The sequence below is a fragment of the Sylvia atricapilla genome, chromosome 15 (genome assembly GCF_009819655.1).
Source record: "Sylvia atricapilla isolate bSylAtr1 chromosome 15, bSylAtr1.pri, whole genome shotgun sequence".
Classification (NCBI taxonomy): Eukaryota; Metazoa; Chordata; class Aves; order Passeriformes; family Sylviidae; genus Sylvia; species Sylvia atricapilla.
The window spans coordinates 981,633-1,007,158 of NC_089154.1; the positions used below are offsets into that span (position 1 = coordinate 981,633).

Here is a 25,526-nt window from a genome sequence, read left to right on the forward strand (position 1 = left end):
AATGTTTAAAGAATAGAAGGGAAAGTTGTTTTATCACTGCATTTTATTGGGAAAATTGAGGATTTACATTATAAACAACACAAGGCTGTGCAGCCAGCCCTGCCATGGAGCCTGCTCCAGAAGCCAGGCTGTGTTAAACCCTTCAGGTGTGTTTGGGACCTTTTTGGCTCCAGGGATTCAATTGATTATAGAAATTTTCCATCAAGACAAAGGAAAAACACTCTCCAAACAGTGGAGCAGAAAGCAGGGGAAAAATTGGTTCCACTATTTCTGGAAATCCTTTCCCAGCACACCAATTGAATGACAAAGCTTACTTAGACCACAAATGATTTGCTGAGATTGTCCAGCAGTTGGTTACAATTCCAACAGCTTATATGCAAATGACTATACATCAAAATTATTACCTAAATATGCATGAACAGTGAGTTCTTTATGGCTTGTCAAGTGAAAAATATGCTGAGTATACAACTACTGCATCAGAATATTAATGACAAATGTAACATTGGGTAGGAATTTTGAAAAACTCCATTGAAACACACCCAAGTTGTATGCTAATGATGCAAAGACAAAAGCTAGCAAATTTCTTAATTTATTTGGTATGCAATCAACTATCTCTATTTTTTATGTGATAAAACCGAGATATGTTTCCCTGTGAACAACATGTAACTAACCTGAAGCAATTTTATTTACTGGTTTATAATATTGCAAGCAGATGTCTGTTTTAAAAGCAGCAAATTTATCTCTTGTCATTTTGGATTTTGATTACAAAGATGTTTTATTCCTGGAGGGAAAAAATAAACTAGTCTGTCTTTACAAATAAGAACAGGCATGGAAAGGAGTCGTAATCCCAAGCCAAATAAAAAAGGCATTCTAGCTCATCTAGCTATTGGAGAGAAAAAAAATAAAATAAAATAAAAAAAGCAATCTTCAGTGGAAAACTGTCTAAAGCGCTCAAGTCAAAAACTTTCCTCAAGGGGGTTAAACATCGCTGAAAATGAACCGAACGACAACAAAAATTCTCTGGCAATATTCTGTTGTTGCTCTGGTTTTGCAGATTTCCCAAGATAAGCAAGGTCGGATGTGATCAGTGCTCGATCAGAGGAGGTTCCAGGTAAAAGCCAGGATCCCGCAGGGCTCTGCCTTCCAGTGCCGCCTTCAGCCGGTGATGGAGGGGCCGGTCCCGCCATCAAACCTGCTCAGAGGGGAAGGCGGCGCTGGCCGGGGCTCCGTGCACACAGCCCCGGGGCCCGCGGCTCCGGCGCTCAGCCCCGCGCACGGCTGTCAGGGCGGCGCCCGGCACGTGCCCGCCGCCGCTGCCGGCGGTGCCCGGGGCGGGGACGAAGGAGGAGCCCGGGGAGCCGCCGCCAGCCCGCGCTGCCCGGCCCCGCTCGGGTCGGGAGGCGGCGCGGCCCCGCCCGGCCATTGCCGAGGGAGCGGGAGGCGAGGTGCGCCCGGGCCCCGGCGTGTCGCAGCGAAGGCGTCCGGGCGGGCCCCGCTGCCGCGGCGGCGCGTTCCGCCCGGAGCGTGTGCGCGGGCCCCGAGCGGAGCGCCGCTGCCATGGAGCGGGGGGGCGGCGGTGGCGCGCGGGGCTGATCGCGCCCCTTCCCCATGAGACTGTGGCTGTGCTGGCTGGGCTGCTACACCCCGCTCCTGTGGGTGCTGAGGAGGACAATGTGGGCTGGCCCGGCCCGGTACCTGCGGAGCCCTTTATCCAGGTCCCTCTACGTGAATATGATGGGCAGCCACCGCCAGCCAGCCGCGGACGCCAGGGAGAACCACCAGGTACAGCCCCGGCGGCGGCCGCGGTGCCCGCCCCTCCCTTCCCTCCCCTCATGGTGCCGGGCCGGGGCGGCACCGGGACCCCCGGCCCCGGGGAGCTCCGCGGGCAGGGGCGGGGGCTCCGCTGAGGGCAGCGGCGGGAGAGCGGGGACCGCGGTGCGGGCTGAGGGAGCCCCGGGCCGGGCAGCGCAGACAAAGAGAGGGAACTGCTCTGTCCTGCCGTCAGAAAGTTGCCGTGCGGAAGGCGCCGCGGGCGCTGCCGGGGCCGCGGGCCGGGGGGCGAGCGGGGCGGGAGCGGCGGAGCAGCGCTGTCCCCGCACCCCGGCCACAGCTGCCCCCGGGAGAGGCGCGCCCCGGTGTTTTCAGCCCACAGCCCCTGTGTCCGGTGAGCCCTGAGAGAGCGCTCCGGTGAAGTTTGCAGGTGCTGGTGACGGCGGTGGGTTTGTAATCACAGAGATGTGTGTAATTAGTACCGCTGCATGTAGAGCAAAACAAAACAAAACAAGTGGGAAACTGAGACTCCCGCAGAGGCCTTGGAGCAGTAGGAGGTGGCAGACTGGGAGTGAGTTGTTGCAATGTGATCCGATTAAAGGTTGGTGCTGTGTTTGGGCAGTGTGGCCGCATGGGTCGGTATCTCGTGGAGAAGTTAGGGGCCGTGCCCTTGCCATGCGATGGGTACGTGATAGATTTCATTTGGAATGTGTTCAGATCCGGACTATGTTTTGGAGAAATGCTGCTGAAAATCTGACAGGAGTTAGAAGGGCTAATAAAAACTCTTAGTGCAGAAGGAAGCTGGCAGCTTAATCTAGATTAAATATGCAGAACCGAGCTAACGAAGAAGATGTAGTATAAACACTCGAGGACTGCTGTACAAAGGAAGACCATAATTCTTCCTGCTGATCCATTCCTGCAGCCTTCTTAGTGCTCTGGGTGGGCACTGACATCCAGAATCTTGTTGGGTGGATGTATCCTCGGAATTTAATGCTTGTGGTGTGCTGTTGGGATCATTCAGGACGTAAGTAGAAAGAGAAGCAGAATTCAGGTTTACAAGAAGAACTTCCTTCTGGTGAACAAAGAAAATCTGAAAGTCTTTTGTGTTGTTATAAGCTGTGGTAGAAAGACAAGTCAGGGAAATGTGTTGTGGAGGTGCCTGTGTCGTTCACAGGTACATGGTCTGTAGTGGATAATCTCCATTTCTATTTTATTGGATCTAGATTTTCAATGTATTGATAAAGGTATTGATTATTTAGTACGTTTAATAGGATTTATGGTTTCTGAGTTTGTAGGGTAAACAAGGGTTGCATGTTCAGACTCCTGGTACTTTGACTCTGCAGTTTTACTGACTTAACTAGTTTTATGTAAATTATCTAAAAGAAGTTTTGCGTCCTTTTACTAATATTAGGCCAGAGTTGCAATGTTTATAATTTTTGTTATAACAAAGGTCTTAGCACAACAATCTGAAAATATATGAGATTGACACAATGCCCCGTAACTAGTGGCCTTTCATATGTTGTACATGGAGGAAAACAAAAGTAGTTTCTGTTTTGAGGAAGTAGTTCTGGACTTAAGCTGGTTTTCACCATTTTTTCCATTTGAAATTTAGATTGGGGAGTTTGGGGTTTTGCTTTGTTGTTGGGTTTTTGTGGTTTTTTTTTTCCTCTTGTAACGTGTTAGAATTTCTGTTGTTCACCAGTGTTATATAGGTAGTTTTCAATAACTTTATTGGCAAGGGTAACCATGAGAGATCATAGGATCATAGAATCATTGAGGTTGAAAAAGAGTTCCAAGATCATCGAGTCCAACCTTTGACCAAATACCACCATACTCACTAAACCATATTGAGAAGAAGAAATTGGAGATCTGTGAACAACACCAAACTTTTGAAAACAAGCTTCTGTTAGTTGTCACCATCATCCTTCTGCCAGTGGTTACATCAGTCTTTAGAAGTCTTAAAGACAGGAATTGTAAGACCGCTGTTTTTCAGTGGAACTGCAGGTGAGAGTTCAATGCAGAACCCCAAGGTGTATGAGCTCAGGTGTAGTCATGCTGCTTATAAGAACAAAGCCTCTGTTTCCCAAGGCTTTGAAAGTGTTTTTCTTCTGGATTGAAATTTGCAACATGTTGCAAAAGGCAAATCATCTGAGCCACTCCAAACCTGTTCAGTGGAGTGAGGCAGCAGCCTTGTGAGTAAACCTGGCACATCCCAGCCTGCTCCTCAGCTCCTTGGGATCATTTGCTTCTGCCACGCTCTTGGAATTGGCTTCTGAATGAATGGACAAAGTACACAAGTTGCTGGTTTAGTGGTTTTTCAGGAGCCACTAAGGATTCCTTTTGGGAATCACTGGCCTGTGCTGATTTATTTAGCAAGTGCTGAGCTGCAGTGAGAAGAGACCTAAACTGGTGAATCAGTGGTCTCGGGGATCCTTGTGCAAGGCTCAGAATCTGTGTTTCAGAAGAAAGGATCACTCACTTGTTCTACCCACAAGTGTGTTTGAAAGTACAGGCAAGAGCCTGATTCTGCCAGAAATGCACTCATCGTGCAGGTGGTTTTCAAACGTGAGCAGACACATTTGCTGCTCAGCTGAAGAGTGTTCCCTCCCTGCTTTGGCCAGTGTTTGATGGAGCCCCTACTCATGAGTCTGACATAAGAGCCCTGGTGCACTGTGTGCTCCCCTCTGCTTGCTGGCACTGCTGCTGGGAGGCTGCACACATTGCAGTAAGAATCCTGTGCCATTACACTGATGCCTGGAAGTTCCACTTTGCTGAATGCTGTGTAAACCTGCCGTGAGTGAGTGTTCCTCTCCCAACAAGGTAAACAAATGTGATGGGATCAGGATCTGAGCACATGCGTGTTAAATCTTTGGGGAGTTACCCCAGCTGACAGTTTCTTAGCAAGTAATCAGTCCTCACTTCGTTACAATTCTAAGTTAATTTAACCTTGAAGTTTGTTGGAAAGACTGTAGGAAAATCGAATTTTTTTGTATTTATAGAAATCGGTAATAATTTTGAATGTATTAGTTTTGACTACTTCTGGGTATACATTGCTGAACTTTTAAAATTATCTTTTATTTCTTTCTCTAGTGGTATGTCTGCAACACTGAACAGTTGTCTGAATCCCTTCAGCCCATTTTTGTCCAGAGTTACCTTGACCAAGGAACACAGATCTTCTTAAACAACAGCATTGAGAAGTCAGGCTGGCTGTTTATCCAGCTCTATCACTCTTTTGTGTCCTCTATTTTTAGCCTTTTTATGTCTAGAACATCTATCAATGGGTAAGTGAAAAGTTGATCTTGGGTAAGCCAAATACAGTTTGGATTTAGAGTTTTCAGGTGTTCAGCCCTACCCCTTGATCTGCCAGCTTTTCAAAATGTGTAATTTCCCTTTGCTGCTCTGTGAGATGTGAGATGCCCTGCTGTGTTCATCATGCCCAGCCCTCTTAACTGGTGAACACCATTTTCAGTATGGGGAGACAGAGGAGGTAATTGCAATTAATAAAAGACAGTCAGACGATTCTAATTGCATTTTATAACAATTGCTTGTATTAATTTTCTTCTAAGAGAGTGTTCTCTTTGTGTCTCTTCCCTCAGCTTTCTTTCCCCCTCCCACCTTGCCCTTTCCCTACTGCCACATTTTTCTCAGGTACTGTTGTGATTGTCTTGTTTGGTGGCTGTATCCAGACAGTTCTGTATTGTACCTAAAGCTCTCCCTACTGGAGAGTTTTTGCCTGCCCATGGCAAATCATGGCCTATTTCTAAACAGTGCAAAGCTGGCCAAGTGTTATGTCTGGTAACACTAATGTGGAATATTGTCCTTTCTCTTTTCTCTAAAACAATTCCACCTCAATTTGTCTGTAAGCTGCACTGGAACAGATAATTTCTGATGGAGCATGCTTGCCTGATGAGCCATTGGCAAAGCAGAAAAACATAACTGGATAAATCAGCATTCTTCTTATTGCATCAGTTGTAGGGGAGTTTGGATGTTCATGGGTGCTTCAGTTTTTTTTTCAACCAGGGCAGTGTTTTTTTTTGCTCAGCTTACCCCGTTCAGACACATTTAACAGCTTAGCAGCTTTGACCTTATGAAAAATGCATTTTGTTGCATTTAGCCAATTTCTCCAGTATCCCCACCTCTGCACCTGCTACATACTTCTGCACAGTCTGATACAAGATAGCAGCTGTCTACTGAGGCTAGAAAAATAGTCTTTTCCTTATTTTCTACCCAGATGACTTTATGAGCTTCCCTGTGGTGTTCTTAGTTATGCGTTGCTTTATATAAAGGTTCCTTTGGTCTCTTCTTCCTTTCTCTTCCATTTTTTTCAAAGGCTCTTCAGGGCTTTGAATAACACCTCATAATGCTGTTAGGAATAATAGCTGTGAGCCAATTATACAGTGTGGACTGACACATGTGTGCTGCAAGGGGGCTCTACTTAAATTGGATGTAGTCTGTTTATTTTTATACATCTGATATCATGCTTATTTTCTTCTCTATGACTTTGTATACTCTATCCTTTTTGTTTGTTTGGGTTTTAGTAGTCAGTCTTTCCTAGGCCAGCTCCTTTCCACATCTTTTTCTTTTTTGAGTCTTTTTGTCTCTGTTTAGCTTTTTTCCTGTTCATTGTCTTTAAGTTTAAACTGCTATCCAACAAGAGTTTAAAGAATGGTATTTATCTACCTGCAGTCTATTACTGACCAGTTCTTCCTCCTCTGCCTGTTCTTCTAACTGTTTCATCATTGAATTCTGCTATGACAGCTGAAACGTGTCACTGTGTAGTCTTCAAACAGTTGTGGGCGGGTATGGCATTGACTTGATCCATAAGGAATCCAACTGTCACCTCTTCCCAATTCCTTAATGAGTTGTCTATTTTCTATTCCACAGCTTCTCATATTGAATGCAGGATCTGCAGATAGCAGCAAAAGCCATTGTGTCATAGAATTAAAAAATCTCTTTTGCCCCTCCAGCAGCGTTACCCTATGCTTTCTTTAAATCTGTTCCCTGTCTTCCCTCCTTGTTCCACATCCTATTCCTCATTCATTGTGCATATTTCTGTGTCTGCAGCCATTTTATTTCCTCTGTTATTTCATCTTGGAGGGGTTTTTTTAAGTACGTAGCAGAGATTCCAATCTGCAGATGTGACAAGATTCAGTCTTTATCTTTCCTACTCTCTCTCTTCCCCTTCTTTTTTTTTTTTTTCTTTATGCAATCATTTTCTTGAGCTGCACCCCATGAGCTCTTCCTTACCTAATCAAATTCCTTCTAGAGTCTTAACCACTGTAACTCCATGTGGCTCTGTGTTTGATCTCTTACAAGTGCAAGGCAAGTTGAACTGGATTTAAAATTTATCTGAGCAGTGACCTTGTCTACTTATTATTTTGTGTGACCGGTTCCTGCCAAAGCACATTCTAAATTTCTTCGCTGTCTGTCCTGTTAAAGTTTGTACAAAATTGGTTATTTCTTGTTTTTACATTTTAGGCTGCTGGGAAGGGGCTCAATGTTTGTGTTTTCCCCAGAACAATTTCAAAGATTGCTTAAAATAAATCCTGAATGGAAATCCCACAGACTTCTCGATTTAGGGGCTGGAGATGGAGAAGTCACTAAAGTTATGAGTCCTCACTTTGAAGAAATCTATGCCACTGAATTGTCTGAAACTATGATATGGCAGCTTCAGAAGAAGAAATACAGGTATCAATGAATAATTCCTACATCCAGACATTACAGCAAAGTAATCTCTTTGTAATTTAATGAATGTTCAGTATTTTCAGTCAATTCTTTTATTGTTTGATTGTTATGGAAAAGGTTGGCCTGTACAAAAGCAGAAAAACCAACACATGTCATGATCCTTCTTACCAGTGTTAGTTTTTGTCTCCTATATTACTTGATGTTTATCAGGTTGTATAAAGGTTCATGGGGCTGGACATGTAGCCATGCCGATCACTGATTTAGTTTTCTTTTCCAAAAGACCAGAAGAAATCATGTCTGTCTCTTCTCTAAATGGTTACCTTACCTGCACTATCAACACATCCACAGGGAATTTTTGTCTTCAGTAGTCCTGTCTGAAACCAGCTTGTTTTTATTTAACAGACTGATCTAACAGATTTCTTTTTCTTTACTTTCACAGGGTGCTTGGTGTAAATGAATGGCAAAACACAGGATTTCAGTATGATGTTATCAGCTGTTTGAATTTGCTGGATCGCTGTGATCAACCACTGACCGTATTAAAAGATATTAGAAGTGTACTGGAGCCAACCAGAGGCAGAGTCATCCTAGCACTGGTTCTGCCATTTCACCCCTATGTGGAAAATGGTAAGCTGTTTAGGCAGGTAAAGAAACCATTCGTAGGATGTAGTATCCCAAATCAAATGTTTCATGGATAACATGTTTGTATTTGATTTTTTTTACAAATAACTAGTAGAGGGGATGTTCAGAAGTATGAAATCATAGGTAAGTGGGCCACATGATGTAAGCTGGTTTTTTAACTCCACAGAAGACATTGTTGGCACCAACAAAGACCTCAAATATTGAAGTCACAGATGGTGTTTAGCAAGTTACCACATTTCAGCTGTGGTGGAGCAACTTGAGAGAACCGGTCCCTGATTAGGGCCTTTTACCTAGAGGTGACCCCAGCTGTCTCTAGTGATCAGTTGAGCAAAACCATCAGAACTGTCTAATGCTGAATAGAGCCGTTCAGCTCAAGCTGTCTCAAGTGCTCCAGATGAATCCCATGTAAAAATTCATAGGAAGGTAACTTCCACTTTCCAACATGAGGCCTCAAAGTAAAAAATGTGGACTCCTACAAATACAAAGTATCAACCAGTATTAATATTGTATTAATTTACATTGTACTAGTAATAGGAATAAAAAGTAAAATCCAGTGCCAAAATTCAATATTTACCCTACTTGGATTTTAAAGAAACATATGAGAGATTTTCAGATTAATTTGTCCTTATGACTAAACTTCTAATGAGACTGGAAACCTTTTTACATGCCTGTGATTGTGGGTTTAGGTTGAAGCACCCTGAAGGTGGTTTGAATTCCAGGAGCTTGATGTTCATCAGTCATTGTTCTAGTGCTCCTTGAGTGTTAAAACTTGTCTGTGGAAAGGCATGGATGCTGAGAAAATACAGAACTAATCATGTTGTGGCAATCATAAATGCATCACATTGAATCTGGTTTTCTCTTTTGACATGCTAGTGGTATTTTGATGGGAGGAAGGAAAAAGAAAAGTATAAGAAATAATGCCATAAGATGAAGAATTACTTAAAATATGGCATTTGAGCTTGTAATTATTTTGAGAAGTAATGTGACTTAAATTAGATTTGGTGTTTGACTTGGGCGTCTGTAAAGTATTTCAAGCATATTTGGTTACAACTTATTGTTCCTGTAATGTGTAACAATATGGCTTCCCCTTGTAGAAATCCTTTAAAATTCCAAACACCAAGCTGTGTCTTTCTAGTCTTTCACTGGCATACTAGAACTGAAAAATGAGAAATGATTTTTTGTGTGCCTTCAAAGCTCTGTGTCATTGTGTTTGACAATCACTGTTGCACCCCACATCTACCTTGCTGCATTTTTTTGAGTAGCCCATAACAGACCATGTACAACTCCCTGTTTCAACAGGAGGGGATAAGTTAAGGAACAAACTATTTTAAGCCTGCTTATATCCTTCATCATTAATCTCCTACCATACACTGGGAGAAGAATAGAGAATTAAATTTACAAATCCCAAGGGAGCAGAAACCTGTTCTGTGATTGTTGAACACAGCCATTCCTACTTATTGAAAGTTGAAATGCTGTTGTAAGGTGATTTGGAAACCAATGTCATAATTTTATTTGTGATGTGACTTGGCAGATGAATCACTTTGCTGGAGGTAGTTTTGTTCCCTTAACACGTTTGAAACTTGAAAACATGCTTATTTTGTCTATTTGCCACTATTATGGCTATGGACCATATAAACTGTTAACAGAGAAGGTTGGCACACACAAAATTACAGCTTTCCCACTAAAGATCAGTGTAACTGTGGGCTAAAGAAACAGACAGCTAAATGCCAGACTGTCTTCATGATGCAAAAACCATTTTAGAATTTCAGTATTTTCATTCAGCTGTTCTCCATGATGATGCATTTTAAAAATAGATATGTACATATGTTTTATATATAACCAAATTATACTGGGAACACTCAAAGAGGAGAACATTCCACGGCTCAAGTAACTTCTTGTAGCAGCTCATTAAAACCAGCTTGGGCCCATGTAGTGAAACTTTTTAATTTTGTAGGAGAGCAAATGGAAAAGCATTGGGGCAGGTAAGGTGTTTGATCCAGTGATAGATCCATAGACAGGAGTGGAGAAATTATTTTAATCAAAATGAGATTTGGGTTATTGCATGCAGTATAATGGGATGGTAATGGTGGAAGCTGTCTATGTGAATAACATAAAACCTGCTCTAAGAGAACAAAGCAAGGTGGAGGAGGAATTAAAATACAGATCTGTGCTCACTCTTTGTGGAATGACAGTGACACCTAGAGTCCAGAAGAGCTCAATCATAGATTCTCTCTGGGGCTTCTCAGTTTTATTTCAACATGCAGAACAACCAGGAATGCATTTACTGCAGGTGTCTAAATTTGGCAGGAGAGCCTGATGAATCATCAGGTATTAGACCAGTCACTAAGAACAACTTTGTTTTTAATAGGTGTTTCATAGAGCTGTATAAGAATCCTTTGTATTTTCTAATACAGACAGAAAAAGTCATCATTGGATAATACATGACTGGACTGGTGTAAGTTTCTCTGAAATAAAAATGTCATGCTATATGTCACACGTAGTGAGCACTGGGAGCCTAGGAGTGTGAAATTTCTTTGTTGAAAATGTTAATATCCTTGTGATTGATTGACAGGGATGAGAAGGCAAAGGCGTGTATTCTGTCCTCCTGAAATACTATTAATTGAGCTGGAAACACAGTAGAGTGTGAGATGGACCCTTGCTTTTCCTCAGCTGTCAGTTCTCATCTTGCAGAAGTGAGAAATGCCATTTAATTTGTTAAACAAAGCCTTGTTTATTTAAATTGTGATAAAAGGATGCAGTTGTTCTTTACAAGGGAAAATGCCTGATACCAACAGATCCCTTGTAACAGTGCTGGTTTTGCAGATTGTCTAGGAAGTAACTGCTGAAAAAGGTACTTCAAAAAAAGTATACTGCCTTTTACTGGATAGTACAGTTCTTTTTTGTGCTTGTGTCCACATTGAACAGGCTTGTAAAGGCAAAATGTGGTGCTCCAGGTATTCCTGACTTGGGGTGGTGGGACTGGGAGATGAGGGTTGTCAGCCTAGCAGGTGAGTTTTAGTGTTGGAGGAACAGTGCTTTCACAATGACATTTACTTTCCTAAATAGGTTTGGAAGATGCTCCCCTCCCAAATGAGCTTTGCCAGGATACTACATGTGTTTATATTGTCAGTTTGTTCTGCTTGCCTGTCTAATACACAGGTTTTTCTCTGTTCAAACTGTTCTAAGGTTAATTTACTTTTTTTATTTAATTATTGATTTTATTTAATTTTTGATTTACCTCAACATTGATTGAGGTAAACATTACCTCAGAAACTATCCCATTAACATGAGCAAATCCAGAATTTCACCCATGAAACGAGTTTATTTTCTGTTGCTGTCCATTATCAAACATCATTCACAATTCCTCAGTTCGTGTGAAATGAATACATAAAAGTTTATGTAAAGAGAAAAAAAAGAATTAAATCTAAACTAAAAAATGAGTCTTCTATGAAGCATCAGTAGTTATTTTAAAAGGATGAGGTCTTTTCCCAGGGTTCTTGGAAATGGAAAATGAAATGTGTAACACAGTTGTAAGGTACAATGCACTTGATTCTGGTGGTCTGTTTAGAAAATACTCCTGAAGAACACTGCCCTGCAAGGTTATCTCCTCTCCATTTAAAGCAAAGGAAGTCTGTGAAGAAGCTTAACTTCCTCACCGGCTCCTTTGCTTGCAGGAGAACTGTTGAACAAATCTGAAGTGCTGCAAGTGCTCATCTATTCTGATAAACTGTGTCATCTTCCAAATCATCCTAGGGAAAGAAGTGTTTCGTTATTGAGGTCATAATTTTTTTTAAATTAAGGCAGAATTTCTTTTTTTTAGGCAAACTCCATCTCTTTAGTGTTTCAGTAAAATCCTTTCTGCCCTCTTATTCAGTTGTTTTTGTCCATGTAGTATCTACAGGGTTCAGAATATGTTTCTTATCCTGTTGGCTTGTCCTAACCTCCAGGGAGCACAGGGGCAGTACAACATAGCCCATATTTTCATATCTGATGGTCAAACCAAGATATGTCAGCAGGGACTTGAGGACTTTAAAGGGTAATTGCAGAGGAAAATCATTGGAGCTGTATGGAAATAAATTAAGTACAATGTATATGAGAGTAGTGCTTTACTTTGGCCTATGTGTCATTTGGTTCCTCCTTGCATCTCTAATGCTCTCTGTGCTCAGAATAGAAAGGAATTAATGTTGTTTTTCAAGGGAAGCAAGATTTTGAAGTGATTTTCTATGCTTGCAAATACATGTGATTTCTAAAGCTGTGTGATTTGGTTTTATTTAGGTTTGGGGTTTTTTTTAATAATTTACATGGGACATGTAAAATTATTGTTATATAATAATATATATTATATATATAATATATAAAAGTTATGTAATTTACTGGCATAAATGTGGAATGATGAAATAAATTGTGTGGCTTTACCCAGTGATATTGAGTACTTAGTTTAGACACTGTGTGCTGGAAGAAGGGAAATGCCTTAAATATATTATAGAGCTTTTATAATAGTTTCATTATGTTTCTGTCCCCTCCTCTGGGTTAATGGAGCAAGAGAAGCTGCAAAAGCAGTTATACTTTTCAGATATAACCTTTTTAACAGCTCCAGGCATTTTACCAAACAGTATAGAACTAGACCTCTTCTTAGCAAAATACAAATCTGTGGCAGTTTTAATTTTAAATGTATATGCATACATTTAAATAGGGGGGTGGGTGGGTGTGTCTATATACATACACATGTATAAATAAATATATGTAATTGCATGCATATGGCCATTGAGAATGCTTTGCAATGTCTTTGACTGTAATTCAGAATACTTTTTTTACATCTCTATCAACTTTAAAGGAAATAGATACTGTAAACTCTTAAAACCTTTCTGTTTCTCTTTTTTCTCATAAATGTAGGTATTGGTAGGTGGATACTCACAGGCTGTTGGCAGTGTTGAGCATATCTCTGCTTTTGAAGTTCTTGAGCAATTGCTTGAAAAACTTTTCGGCCACTATTTATTTTCTGCAAATTATTTAAAATATTTTGGTTCAGTGCAACATTTTGAGTTGGAGGAAGCATCTTTTTCTACCTTTTCTAATTTAGGTTTTTTTACCTGGATATGTCTTTGGGAATGTTGATGAGTAGCATTTTAAAAACAGGCAGTTTAGCAAGCAAAAGGGTTTTAAATTACATTAATATTGCATTACTTAACATACACACCTTATTTAATGGATCTTTAAATGCATGGCTTCTGTTTTTTATATAAGGATACGTAGTGGTGAAGGTTGTTGTTAATTAATAGCAAAAGCTGTTATTGTCAGAAGTTTGAACAAAAATTACTTAAAACCTAAAGGAAATAGTGTGTTAGAGATGGCCTTTACACAGATTGCCTTTACTATGCATCCAATGCGTTAAAAATAAATCACCTGATTCGTTAAAATTAGTTAAATATAGATTGAAACTCGTTTTTTGCAAATCTGAAGTGAAGCCTTAGCAGGTCAGAATGTCTCTTTAATGGAATCATCAGTTAATCACAAATTTGATGCCAAATATACTTTAAAAAGACAAGAAGAAGCAGCTGTGAATCACAAACAAAGCGTAGTAATGTACAGAGGCTCTGAATCACAGACAATAACATGGTAACATACACAGTTCTCTGGTGTTCGGTCTTTCCCTCTTTTCTTTAGCAGCTTTGGTTTTAACTGGAGAGGGGGAAAACAAATGAAAAGGCAATTAAAATAGAAGATGAGAAGTTAGCAGACTAGTTAAAATTGTTGCCCTTTTGCAGTGCCAATTTGTAGGTAAGTGTTTCACTAGATCAGCTTACACCACTGGAAAAATCAGTGTGAAGCCTTTTTCAGCTCTGGTGATACTGCAAGTGTTTTTGCTTTGAGCACAGTGCTTGAAACATTACTTAATTCTTAGAAATAAACCAGTGACTTCACAGATCGAGTTTTTCCCCTGAAGAAGGCTTGTTTAATTTTTTCCAATGTACTTTTCACTCTCTATCTACATTCTAAAAAAATCAAAAATTAAAAAGCCAATACTGTCCTTATGCTTAGACAGTAGTCACTACAGGAAAGAGCCATTTTACCATATCATATCAGTAAGGACTGTGAAGTCCTGATGCTCCTGTCAAAGTCTCATTATCATGTAAAGATTCCTGTTGTAGCTCTCTGTGTGTTTGTTTTTATCTAAACAAAAATTTTGTTCTAGATAAAAAAAAAGAGAGCGCAGTAATTACATAACTTTTCATGGGTTCATTTCTCTAAGCATAAAACGTCTTCCAAGTCCCTGATATTTTAAAATTTTACCAAGGTCTCTCTTTTGTACATGTATGAAGAGAAGCAGTAGACAAGCAAAGTCAGTCTGCAGTAACTTTACTGCAGTTCATAAATATTTTGAAGTGAATTTAAATTATTTTACTTCTACTGGAAATCTATACTCTCAGGGTAATTTTAACTTCAGAATACCTTTTATTTTAGACACTTTACTGAAAAAAGAAAATGTGGTTGCTGTTGAGAGTTCAGGTATGTGCCACATAGGAGTTCACAGATGTGTGTGTGCAGCACATGGGCTTCAACCTCCTCTTTAAAACTTAACCATAATAGTTATGAAATCTAGAAATGTGTTTTTATTCTCCTTATGGAGATGTTAAAACTGCATCAATTTACAAAATGGAAAAAAAAAAACAACAACCAGAAAAATCACCTTGAGCCTACCTTGTAGACCATAAAGGCAGTGAGCACAGCAGAGCTGTACAGGAACAGCAAGGATGAAATGATGATCATGGAGATGAGTTTTCCATTGCTTTGCTGCTTCTCTGCTCCTTCATTAAAAATGAGTGTTAGAATACAGGGCAGTACTGATTCACATAATGTTTTTAAGCTGCATTCCAGCTCCCTTTCTCTGAGGAATTAAAAAACCATATACCATCAATATTTTTCTGGTTAACTTTAATTTTTAGTCTAAATTTCTTAGTGAGATAATTTTCCTTTTGTTTGCTCATATGTTTGCAAGGGCAATAGAGACCTGTTAGTTTTGGTTACGGACCTTTCCTTTAGGGGTTGAGAGAGAATGGAATCCAGTTTTCTGCTCCTGTAAAGTTATATCTGAATAAAGCTCATAGACTTCTCTTCAGAAATGGAATTAGAGGAAGGAAGGAAAGTATAAAGCAAGTAATAATCCATCTGAGCCAGCTGAGTGTTTCTGGGTGGGTGGGGGTTGTTTTGTTTTGGTTTGGGGTTTTGTTGTTGTTGTTGTTGTTGTTTGTTTTTTGGGTGGGTGTTTTTTTTTTTCTTTTTCTGTTTTAGGCATGTAAAACTTAAATGTAGTTACTGAAGTTTCATCACTTTCTTAACTAGAAGGCAAGTGATACAAAGGTTTGGAACATTTTTCTCAGGCTGGCAGAGTGAATCCCCAGGTCTGAGGCCATGCTCTGTCTTACATGTACTTCTACTAAATGTTGGTTTCTCTACTTCCCATTTTTTTGTTGATACTTCCTTTCTCATAGCCACAGAAGTCTTTTATGTAAGAGGATGTAGAGTGTGGTTGGACAGCACAAGTACAAAACTTCTTTTGTTTGTAGAATTCTAGAGTCATCTTCATTATATGACAGATCAGCCTAATCACCAGATGAGATTGAGATGCTTTTTTGTTGAATCCCTCTGGTTTTACTAATAACATCTTAATGTAACCATACTGTTCCTAATGGGTTTGTTGGTATTTCCATCTTAAATGTCATTCTTGAAAGTATAAATAAAGAGAGTATTTAGAAAAGATAATTGATTTCTTCTAAGATGCTTCATTAAGAAGGAATGAACAACTGACCTGTTACCGTTAGTACAGTTCCATCTCCTGTTTGTTTAGAAAGGGGTGATTCTGAGTCAGAAAATGCTATTCCACAGATATAAACAGCGCTGTCCTCTACAGTCACATCTTTTATCTCAAGTGATATGTTCTTTTGTGATGAATGTACTTTGTACTTCTGATGATCTGTGCATTCAGGAGTACACAAATCCTGATGTGTATTAGTTAAAAAGCGAAACCACAGAACTTCGGGTGGGGACGAGGAACATCCAGAGGTGGAGAAAGTGCATGGTAGGGACACACTGTTCATGGAGGAGTCAGCTTGCTGAAACCTGGGCTGTGTCACAGTGACTCGGCACTGACCTGCAACACCTGTTGGGAAGGACCAGTTGGTGATGTGAGGGACAGCTAAAAAGCAAGGTACAGTCTAAAAAGTAAAAACAACTACTTTTGGTTCATTCGAGGAAAGGCGGGAGGAAAGGAAGAAACCAACTGTGTTTCAAACTTGAAATTATGAAGGTTTTCAGTGTTTTCTTTAATAATTATTTAAGGTTTTAAAAAATAGTTATTAATTCTTTTCAGTGAACTTGTTTTTAGATAGTTCCTACAGGTTTCACATGTGCTCATTTAACACTTTTATCTATGGGGTAATGTGCTTGGCTTTCTATTTTTTGACAAAATAGAGAGAATTGATAGATCTGAAGCAATGTGAGTGTTTCCTTTGGCACTGGAAAAGACCAGAGGAATACTTTGTGCAGATTCTAGTCTGAGATTTTGTCCTGCATATTTGTGGGGTACTGGCCAGTGGAGGTGGGTGTTGTGTGACAAAAGTGCAGTTGCTCAGGGGAGCAGTTCTGCAGGGCTTTCTCTCTCCTCCACTCTTCCTGGTCTGAGTCAAGCCCGACAAGCTGAAGGCAGGCAGTGGAGATGTCATAAATCAAGACATTTATAATTTAGCAACTTCATAACACTGATTAGAATTCACAATAGTTCCTAGACATTCTTCCACTTCATCACATATATTGACTCTCAGTTTCTAAGAATAATAGTGCTTTTTAGTTCTGACATTTAAAAATGTGTGCAGAGAAAACAGGAAGGTTAATCAGGGAAGAGCATTCTAATTAAGGAACTAAAATGTGTGGTTTAATATAACTAGTCTGGAAGATTTTTTTTAAATCCTTATTGAAATCTGTGTGAATTCTGTTTTAGTATATTTAAATTTATTCAAATAAATAGTGTAGTTATTTAAACTATGGCACTGAGGTTATTGCAGTGAGAATAAAGGTAGTATCTAAATAACATCCTTTTCTGCTTTCCAGAAAATAACAAACCAGAAGATAAATAAACTGAAATTTCATAGTGTACTGCTGATACGCAATTTGTAAACCTGTCCATAGTGAACAATTAGCACAGTCCTTTCATAATTTTTCTCGCTAAATCAGATCAGATTCAGTGTCTGTGACTTACAGGAATAAAGTGAAACTGATTCTGTGTCAGGTCCAAATCAGAGCCATTCCATAGCAGCTACAGCAACCTGAAGGTTGTAAGTTATGCATGTACTTGCACCCTATGTGGTGAAAGGCAGTACTGGTGCTTCTGCACCTGATCCCCTTCTCTTTTCCACCTTATCCACAGGCTCTGGTGTCCTTGCAGAGCAGAACTCCGTGGCCTCAGGTCATATAGGTGCTGCCTGCTGAACTTCCCAAACCCTCTTCCCAAACAAACACAGTTGCTCTGAAACCAGGCTGCTGCTGGAGTGTTCCAGGCAGGGAAGTGCAGCAGGATTTGACTCAGAAATTATAGGTTACAGCAGCATTTCAGACTTCTGGAAGAAAAAAGCATCTGCTAGCAGTTGTGTACTTCAGAAGTCATATGATGATAGTAGAAATTAACTTGATTTTCAGTAAAACTTTTCACTGCTTTTATTTTGTAGCTGTGTTTCAAATCATAACCACAAAATTCTCAGCCTTGTTTAACTGCTGTTAAGTGAGAAAATATAGGAAAAATTTTAAAAGTCTTACCAGCACTGTACAGGATCCAGTCAAACGCCAGCATTAGTACATTTTTTAATTTGTTGAAAGAGGCCATTTCTTGTGTCTCTGTGGAAATAAATCTTCTTGAAGGAAGAGGAACTTAGGAAATGTTTGGATTTGCAGAACTGTCTTAATCACAAGACGTAGAACTTCCTGTTTAGGAGGGTGTTTACTATTGCATTTAGCAAACTGGTTAAAGGTACAGACCAACCCAAAAGCTTTTGTTTGTTGTGGATGACATTACTTGGAAAACGAGTGAAGAACTTTAAATTTTTAACTCCTGGGAGTTGTACCTATAATCCTTCAGATTATTTCATTGGATCTAACAAATAACAAGACATTTTTCAGCATGCTACTTAATCAGCTTTTTAATTTTATATGACCCTAAGCAGCCTTTAGCAGATCAGCTGGGAAGTGGCCTCTGAAGGCATGAAGTAGCCATCCATTGTAATGTGGTGATCTGCTGGTGAAAGCTTCACAGCAAATCATAATTTTCAATTTGCTGACTCTAATTACTGTAATTACCTCTGTGCCTGTCTGCTAGACACCAGCCTCACTAATGGCAGTTACCTTTTGGCCACCCCTGGCACTTTTAGTTAAAAATGTAACAAAAGATAACCTTAAAGAAGCTGCTTTTGAACGGCCGGGATAAATTGGACCTGATCTTGCAACAGCTCTACAAGTGGTGTGGTGATTTCCTGTGTGGACTGGAATGGAACATAATTAGTGTAGTTATGCTTTCTGTAAGAAAATACAGCACACAGTAAAGTTTTCTTTATAATTGAAACAAAGCTATTCTGTTCTGTTTTCTCAGTAGGTGGCAAGTGGGAAAAGCCCTCAGAAGTTTTGGAAATCAAAGGGCACACTTGGGAAGAACAGGTGAACAGCCTGCCAGAAGTTTTCAGTAAAGCTGGTTTTGCCATAGAGGCTTTCACCAGACTGCCCTACCTCTGTGAAGGTGACATGTACAATGACTACTACGTGCTGGATGATGCTGTCTTCGTCCTCAAGCCAGTGTAAGCCTGTGGAAGTAAAGCTCCACAATCTAACCCAAGAAGCAGCCTCTGAAAGAGGGTTTTGATTATTGGTTACTTAAAGGGAGGGAATTTTGGGATTGCCATGCTAAATAAATACCATGTAAGAAATTTAAAGGCCAAAATACTAATGTATTTCTTTGTAGTGTGATTGGGGGGGAGGGGGGAAGGTTGTTTTTTAAATGGACTCCTCAGCTGAGAATTTCTTTTTTACCAGCTCTTAAACCAACATTGCATTCTGCATTCCAGTGGCAATGGGGGATATTTTTTTATACTTACCTGCAACAGGGATCATATCCAAACAAAAGCAATAGTCTTTATAATGGTGAAACTGATACAGTGTGAACTGTTGTGAAAGAAATCAAGCAAAATCAGGCAATAAAGTTATCCATTCAGTTCAAGCCTTGTTGAATAAAACTGTTGAAATGGATAATCTTCCATGCTAAGTTACTTTCTCTCTTACTGTCACTCTTCACGTTTTTAATCATGCTAATAAACTTTTTTGAGATGACTTTTGCATTAACTTTTGTGTTCATTTTTGTAAGCAAAGCCATGCTTGTCTGCAGTGACTGCTCTTTGTCTTGAGAATCAAGCTTTCAGTAGCAGCACAACCTTGTATTTATTTAAACAGGATTTAATTATTGTTTAATGGGATAACAGTGCACAAAAAAATGTATCACTTTTGGCTGGGTTTCCTTCATGTTCTTCCCTGTCAAAGCCTCATAAATCCTCATTGTTTTTGCATTTGCCAATTTCCAGCTGAAGTGGTTATGGTAGAACTTGTCAAAACTGCACTTTAAACTGATGGCTTTAAAAACAAACCGTCTAAGCAAGTTGTTGCCAAATGTTTTCAGCTTTAAAAAGTTGCAGGTGGTTTCTTGCAAATTTTCGGAGTCAAACTGCCTGTGAGGATTAGGCTGTAGGGACTTGAGAGTTTAGTTGTTTGAGATATTTTCCTTTCTTCAGGAGCACTGAATAAATGCTATTTATTATTGAACATATCTTGTTTTAAAAACTGTTTAAGTGGATAATTTCTAGCAGTTGGGATATAACTTCCCTTTAAAACAACAAGAGCCATAAGCAGGACAGAGCTGGCAGGTGTATGTCATGCAGTGCTTGTGTTGCAAATGTGAGAGAGCAGAGGAAGTAAAGTAAGAACTGACTTCTGTTGCTTTTGACGTCTAAAAAAAGTTGTCTGTAGTGGGGGATTTTTGGGGTTTTTATAATTATTGGTGATTTTATGCCCACCTTAGCCCAGCCCACCCTAGACAAGCCTTGCCCAGCCCAGCATCGCCCCGCCCACCGCACCCCGGCCCGGGCCAGCCCAGCCCCGCCCACTCCATCCTAGCCCCGCCCACTCCATCCTAGCCCCGCCCACTCCGTCTTAGCTCCGCCCACTCAATCCTTGCCCCGCCCAGCATTGCCCCGCTCAGCACACCTTAGCACAAGGCAGCCTAGCCCAACCTAGCCCAGCCCAGCCCAGCCCAGCCTTGTCCAGCATACCAGGTACGATGCTTAATGTGTCATTTTAGGTTTACCTTAAACTCACTTTGCCTCATGTATTAGCTTTTTATTGTCAGTCATGGTTGTGGAACAGTATTCCGTAGTATGGAGCAAGGGATTCGGCTGCTGAAATTTCAAACTACTTTTCAACAGTAATTTAGACTCAGTGTTATTCTCATTTCAGGATGTGCTGTTACATTTTGGCACATAGTGCAGTCAGATTTGTCTGTTGAGAAAATGAGCTATGTAAGCTCTGGAGTGAATCCCGTAATTTATCTTCTGCTACCTTCATTTTGTACTCATCTAATAGTGGGAAGATGTTTTTTAATGTGTCATGAATCTAGGTTAAGGTAGCAAATATGTAGGAAGACAAACTTCTTCAAAGGTACTTAAGTGTTTTAATCCCACACGTTAAAAAGCACACAAGAGACTGCATTTTATGTCTCTCATCTTTTACTCCTCTCACTGAGGATTTAGTTTGCAATGGCATTGAGAAGTTTGGGAAGAAAAGGCGCAATGTAAATAATAGGTTTTTTTCTTTCTTATGATTTTTCTACTTTGTTCACTCTATTTAACCAAGTATTCTTACACTTGAGGTGAGGAATTAAAACATGACAATAATGAAGAAAATCTTTCTACAGAACCTAAATTCATCAGGGTCAAACCCCTGCTCAGTCCTATTGAATAAACAGAAGAACCCTTAGGACTGTACCTACACCTGTATTTCTAAGGCCAGAGTTCCGTGGGAGGGAAGGGATTTCCTCCTCCCCACAGGCCCAGAGAGGCGTTTGTGTGCAGTCAGTGCTGCTCGCAGCCCACTCCAGTAGTTCATTAAATTGCCCCAAATACTCTAAAATGCCATCTGAGAGAACAAGTGTTGCGATTCCAAATTCCTTACTGTGGGTTTGGGAGTCGTGCCTTGTCCTTCGGCTGTCGCTGAGCTGCTGTGGGTGACAGTGTCCACCGAGGCCGCACTCCAGTGCCCTCACTGACGGCAGGCTTTGCCCCGGAGAGCGGCTGGACTCCTGTGTTCCGTCAGGGCGGACTGGGTGTGTTGCACCGGACGAAGAAGATGCTGTGCAAGCACGCGATTTAGCCAGAAACTTCCAAAGCAAAGTTGGAACAGCTTAATCCCTCAAAACCGCAGCCCCCTTTTGCCAGGTGCGTTCCCGGTACAGTCAGTTCACACTCCGCGGAACCCAGAGCCCCCTGCCCCTGCTTGGGCCGGGGCGATGGGCAGCCCCGGCCCCTGTTTCCCCCGCACAGCCTGCCGAGCTCTCTTCCCTGGGGACAGCAGTGTCCCGTCCCGGCCGCCCTGGGGCCGCGCCCCCGGCCCGGGAGCTCGCCCGGCGCTGAGGGCGGCCGGCGCTGAGGGCGCGGGGCGGTGCCGGGCTCGGGGCGCTGAGGGCCGCGCTCCGCAGTGCGGGCCGGAGGAGCGCACGGCGCGGCCAGGTAAAGCTCTGGGGTCCTCGCTCTCCTCCTCTTCTCCCGCCTTCTCTCCCCCATCCCAGCGCCCTCCGCCGCTGCACGGGGGCTTTTCCTCAGAGCCCGGGGCCGAGGGGAAGGGGCGCGCCGGCAGTGCGAGGGCTGATCGGCAAAGACTTGTGCTTCTGAGGTCAGCCTTCTGGTCACCGAGCTTCAGATAAGGCAGCGACTGCACGGAGCGGGTGATAAGATGTGTAGGATTTCTGTACATGGAAGGGTGGCCGTTCTGGGAGTGAGAGGAGAAGGAGCGTGGGTGAGGAGGAGTCCCCGTAAGCGCGGAGCCCTCCGAGGGTGCCTTGTCTGGATCTCGTCACGGCAGGGGCATGCGGTGAGCTCCGGGGAAACGCTGCCCGGCATCTGCAGGAGATCCCCACGGCCTGTTCGGGACTGTCTGGAAGTTGCTGTGAACTGCAAACCGACCTGTTTTACTCAAAAAACCGAGCTCCTTCATCCCGCAGATTGTCGTGCCAAGCAGGGCTGTTTGACAGCAGACCTTTTTGTGCACCTGCTGGTTATCCACTCGAGTTAGTCAGGATGAAAAAGCACTTTCCTTAGCATTTAATCTCCTTGTATATAAAGTTAGCATGCTTTAATTAAAATACACTCCCTGATCAAAGTGAATAAATTGGAATACACTAATCGGGGCTGATATTGGAAGCATGATTTAACCTATGCAGAGTAATCAAACCTTACTGCAAAATTATTAGGGCACAGGGAGAAACAAACACAAGTAAGTTCATTGTCTGGGAAACCAGATACATGTGAATGAGAGACATTTACTGTGACGCTCCCAAAAGAGTAGCTGAAAGGAGTTTCAGTGTGTGTAAGAACAGGACAGAGGTGATAGTTTCTTAAAGTCTAATGTTTAAATTTTTCATCATCTGTCAGTTTGAGTCACTCCTGTTACAAGACTGGAGTTAAGTATGTGCAATAGACCGAAGTATTGCTGGAGGCTTGTTGAAAGATATTTTCATAAAACAGTACCTTGGTACATGAGATTAAAAAGTCCAGAAAAAAGTGTCATTTATCAAATATTCAGATATGTAATTTGAGCCGTGGCAGAGAACTTTGGGGGGAAAAAAAGAGAGAGCGAGCACAGAATTCAGCAACAAAAAGAAATGCAGAAATTCAGTGTTTTGCAAATAAACGTTTGAAATGAGGGAAAGGGAGACAAAACCTAACGAAGTCTCTTTATGGTCAGAGCCAAGTTGGCCAGTGGGACCCTCTGTGTCATTTGTTAAATCAGGAACTAATCTCAGTGTAAGAAGCTGCAATCTGTGGATCAAGGCATTGTCTAATATCTCAGATTAATTAGTTGTTTTACCTGTGGGGGTGGTGACTCTCAGGCTGAGGGCGCAGAGGCAGAAAATCCTCTCTGCAGTGTGAGTTGAAGCAGCTGATGGCTCTCAGAGCTGCAGAGGGGATGTGGCTGCAGAAACTCCTGTGTGAGTGAAACCTGCCCAGTCTTTGCTTCCTTTCCACCCCATTGCATTACTTCTGTGTACATCATTTTGCTTCAAGAACTGGGCCAAAAGCAACACATTCATTTTGATTTGGACGATTGTGAGACCTAATTCTTTTCTGGTGGGAATCAGTGACAACCCAGTAAAAAGCCCTGGGTATCCCATTATGGCCCTTCCAGACAGTTTATCTTTCAGTGATCTTTATGCTGCATAGCACAGGGCAGCAGGGATAGCAAGAGCTACCAAAACATCTCTTTCCACACAAACTATGTCCAAGATGGTGGTGAAACATTGGTGGGACACTTGTGAGCACAAAGACCACGGCTTTGATCCATCCAGGTGAAGTGGTCTGTTTCCCAAGTGTTATGACTTTTGCTCTGCTTCAGGAGAGTGTAAGGACGTTTTCTCCCTTTTTGCCAAATGTGGCAGCAGGGAAGGGGCGTGCCCCTTCCCCCTCCCTGCCTGGGGCACCCTGCAGGGACATGGGACCAGGGCCAGGCTGGCCCATCCCTGACTTCAGAGATCTGCAAATGGAGGGTCTCACACCAGTGCAGTGATACTGCAGGCTTAACCAGCTAGGGAGAGCTTAGGGTTTGTATGAAGCTTCTTGATAATTTCCTTTTTCATTCAATTTTTCTTCTTTTTTATCTGATTTTGAAAGGATTTGTTTGTCTGTTTTTACAAAACTGCATTGAAGTAATATTTAGGTGCCGTGTAACTTGGTAAATAAATGGGAAGAAAATTTTTTCTACAAGGAAGAAAATTAAATGAGCCACTTGCTATAGGGAGATAAATCTGGCTGCACACTCACTCTTGGTGGACTTGTGTTTGCATAAAATATATCTCTATCCTAGAAAAAGATCTAAATTAAGAACTTGGGAGCAAGCAGCTTTGGATTGTTCTGATCTCTATCTGTACTCCACAGCGTAGGCTGTCTCTGATTTATAACCACGAAAGTTTGGGGTGAATATTGCTTTTTGACTCAATTTTCCTATTTTCCTTTTCAATCCAAGTATCTTTTTATTCAAAAAAACGCCAGAAGAAATGTCCAGACTTTTGAAGATGTGTTTCTTATTGATATCAATGAATCATGCTGAGATAACTCGCAGTCAGAACTCTGAAGGTAAGACCAGAACTCCTGTGTGAGGGGTGTATTTTGTGGCATGGAAAAAGCTGTGTGTAATAAATTAGGTGCTGTTTAGCAACTGGGACCGTGGTCTTTGCTCTCTTGGCTTCATGAAGCTATGCCAGCAAAGAATTTCACCAGGACTGATTGTTATTGAATAGCCTTTCCTCCCCACACTGTTTTTCTGTAAAGAAATTTAACCAAAACTGCAGTAAATGTTTGCAAAGAAACTATATATGTATATATAATCACTGCATACAAGAAATGTATTTTTGTGTAACATGATTGATAATACATTAAATTAACTTCTAATAACAGATAATCTTTTACAGATTTGCCTCCATTGTTACACAAAGCTGTGGTTAGTATTTTTATTTAATCTCTCTACTAAGATTTTATATTGTAATCTAAAAATAATTTACTACGTTTATTTGTAATTTTTCCTTAGGAGGAAGTAATAGCTGGGAAATATCTGAATGGTAATGTACACAGTTGTTCCCATGTACACTTCTAAAATGAACTAAAACTCAGTATCTCACCATAATTTTTATGTTCCATTTTTCATGTGCAGCTCTCCTAGATATACTTTATTTTCAAAGGTAATGTATTACTCTCCCCATCTTGATTTTTCAATACTGTCTTGCACTTCAGATATGATCTGTTTCATTTCCACAGAAACTGGAACATTATGGATGGAATGAAATTGGCATATATGATTACTTGATTTAGGTCTCCTGGGAGGAGCATTTCCTATTAACAGGGAAAAACCTGTTTGTCATGAAAAGGAAAAAAAATTATACAATGAGGCTGAAAATAAATACTTGCTGCAGTTTTGAGAAGTTTTGATAATTGACTTTGCTCACGTGGGTCCAAATGGCTTCTTAAGGAAATTAGGTGCAGTTCCAGCTTTCTGTCCACCTCCTTTCAGTCTCACTCCACCCCCCATGCTCCAGCTCCTGCTGGCTTTTGAATTGTTTGCTAATTTGTCCAAATCTGAAAGAG

The 25,526-nt window shown here is 41.2% G+C and overlaps 3 protein-coding genes across 4 annotated transcripts in view; 2 read left to right on the forward strand and 1 right to left on the reverse strand.

Annotated features, from left to right (window-relative positions):
• The first annotated feature begins 1,418 nt into the window (after positions 1 to 1,418).
• Positions 1,419 to 19,458, forward strand: METTL9 (methyltransferase 9, His-X-His N1(pi)-histidine). Of its 2 annotated transcripts, none has more exons than XM_066329666.1 (5): positions 1,419 to 1,782; positions 4,861 to 5,051; positions 7,249 to 7,458; positions 7,895 to 8,079; positions 8,261 to 9,009. In XM_066329666.1, the coding sequence occupies exons 1-5, from the start codon at positions 1,609 to 1,611 to the stop codon at positions 8,296 to 8,298; spliced, it is 798 nt and encodes a 265-aa protein (XP_066185763.1). In that variant the 5' UTR covers positions 1,419 to 1,608; the 3' UTR covers positions 8,299 to 9,009. The 2 variants fall into 2 exon arrangements, with proteins under 2 accessions (XP_066185763.1, XP_066185762.1); XM_066329665.1 differs by lacking the exon at positions 8,261 to 9,009 and adding an exon at positions 18,728 to 19,458 and having other exon boundaries at positions 1,426 to 1,782.
• Positions 11,397 to 18,014, reverse strand: IGSF6 (immunoglobulin superfamily member 6). Its single transcript, XM_066329668.1, has 6 exons — positions 17,902 to 18,014; positions 15,902 to 16,252; positions 14,794 to 14,900; positions 13,720 to 13,773; positions 13,010 to 13,093; positions 11,397 to 11,843 (listed from the first exon to the last, which is right to left on the reverse strand). Exons 1-6 carry the CDS (start codon positions 17,966 to 17,968, stop codon positions 11,805 to 11,807), a joined length of 702 nt encoding a protein of 233 aa, XP_066185765.1. The 5' UTR covers positions 17,969 to 18,014; the 3' UTR covers positions 11,397 to 11,804.
• A 4,957-nt stretch (positions 19,459 to 24,415) lies between the features above and the next one.
• The window catches only part of OTOA (otoancorin), a 34,964-nt gene continuing 33,853 nt past the window's right edge, over positions 24,416 to 25,526 (forward strand). Inside the window, exons 1-4 of the mRNA XM_066329669.1 lie at positions 24,416 to 24,521; positions 24,857 to 24,885; positions 24,973 to 25,003; positions 25,096 to 25,123. Of these exons, the coding sequence (XP_066185766.1) occupies positions 24,443 to 24,521; positions 24,857 to 24,885; positions 24,973 to 25,003; positions 25,096 to 25,123 (167 nt within the window). The 5' untranslated portion in view covers positions 24,416 to 24,442. The remainder of the gene's footprint in view (positions 24,522 to 24,856; positions 24,886 to 24,972; positions 25,004 to 25,095; positions 25,124 to 25,526) is intronic.

Bases quoted from the DNA above. Each gene is read 5' to 3' on its own strand.
- METTL9 (XM_066329665.1), top strand. From the start codon at position 1,609: ATGAGACTGTGGCTGTGCTGGCTGGGCTGCTACACCCCGCTCCTGTGG. The intron at 7,459-7,894 runs GTATCAATGAAT...TTACTTTCACAG, and splicing joins CTTCAGAAGAAGAAATACAG to GGTGCTTGGTGTAAATGAAT. The intron at 8,080-18,727 runs GTAAGCTGTTTA...CTGTTTTCTCAG, and splicing joins TCACCCCTATGTGGAAAATG to TAGGTGGCAAGTGGGAAAAG.
- IGSF6 (XM_066329668.1), bottom strand. From the start codon at position 17,968: ATGGCCTCTTTCAACAAATTAAAAAATGTACTAATGCTGGCGTTTGAC. The intron at 13,094-13,719 runs GTATGTTACCAT...AATAATTTGCAG, and splicing joins ACCGAACACCAGAGAACTGT to AAAATAAATAGTGGCCGAAA. The intron at 11,844-13,009 runs GTGAGTATCCAC...TTCTTTCCCTAG, and splicing joins CTCAACACTGCCAACAGCCT to GATGATTTGGAAGATGACAC.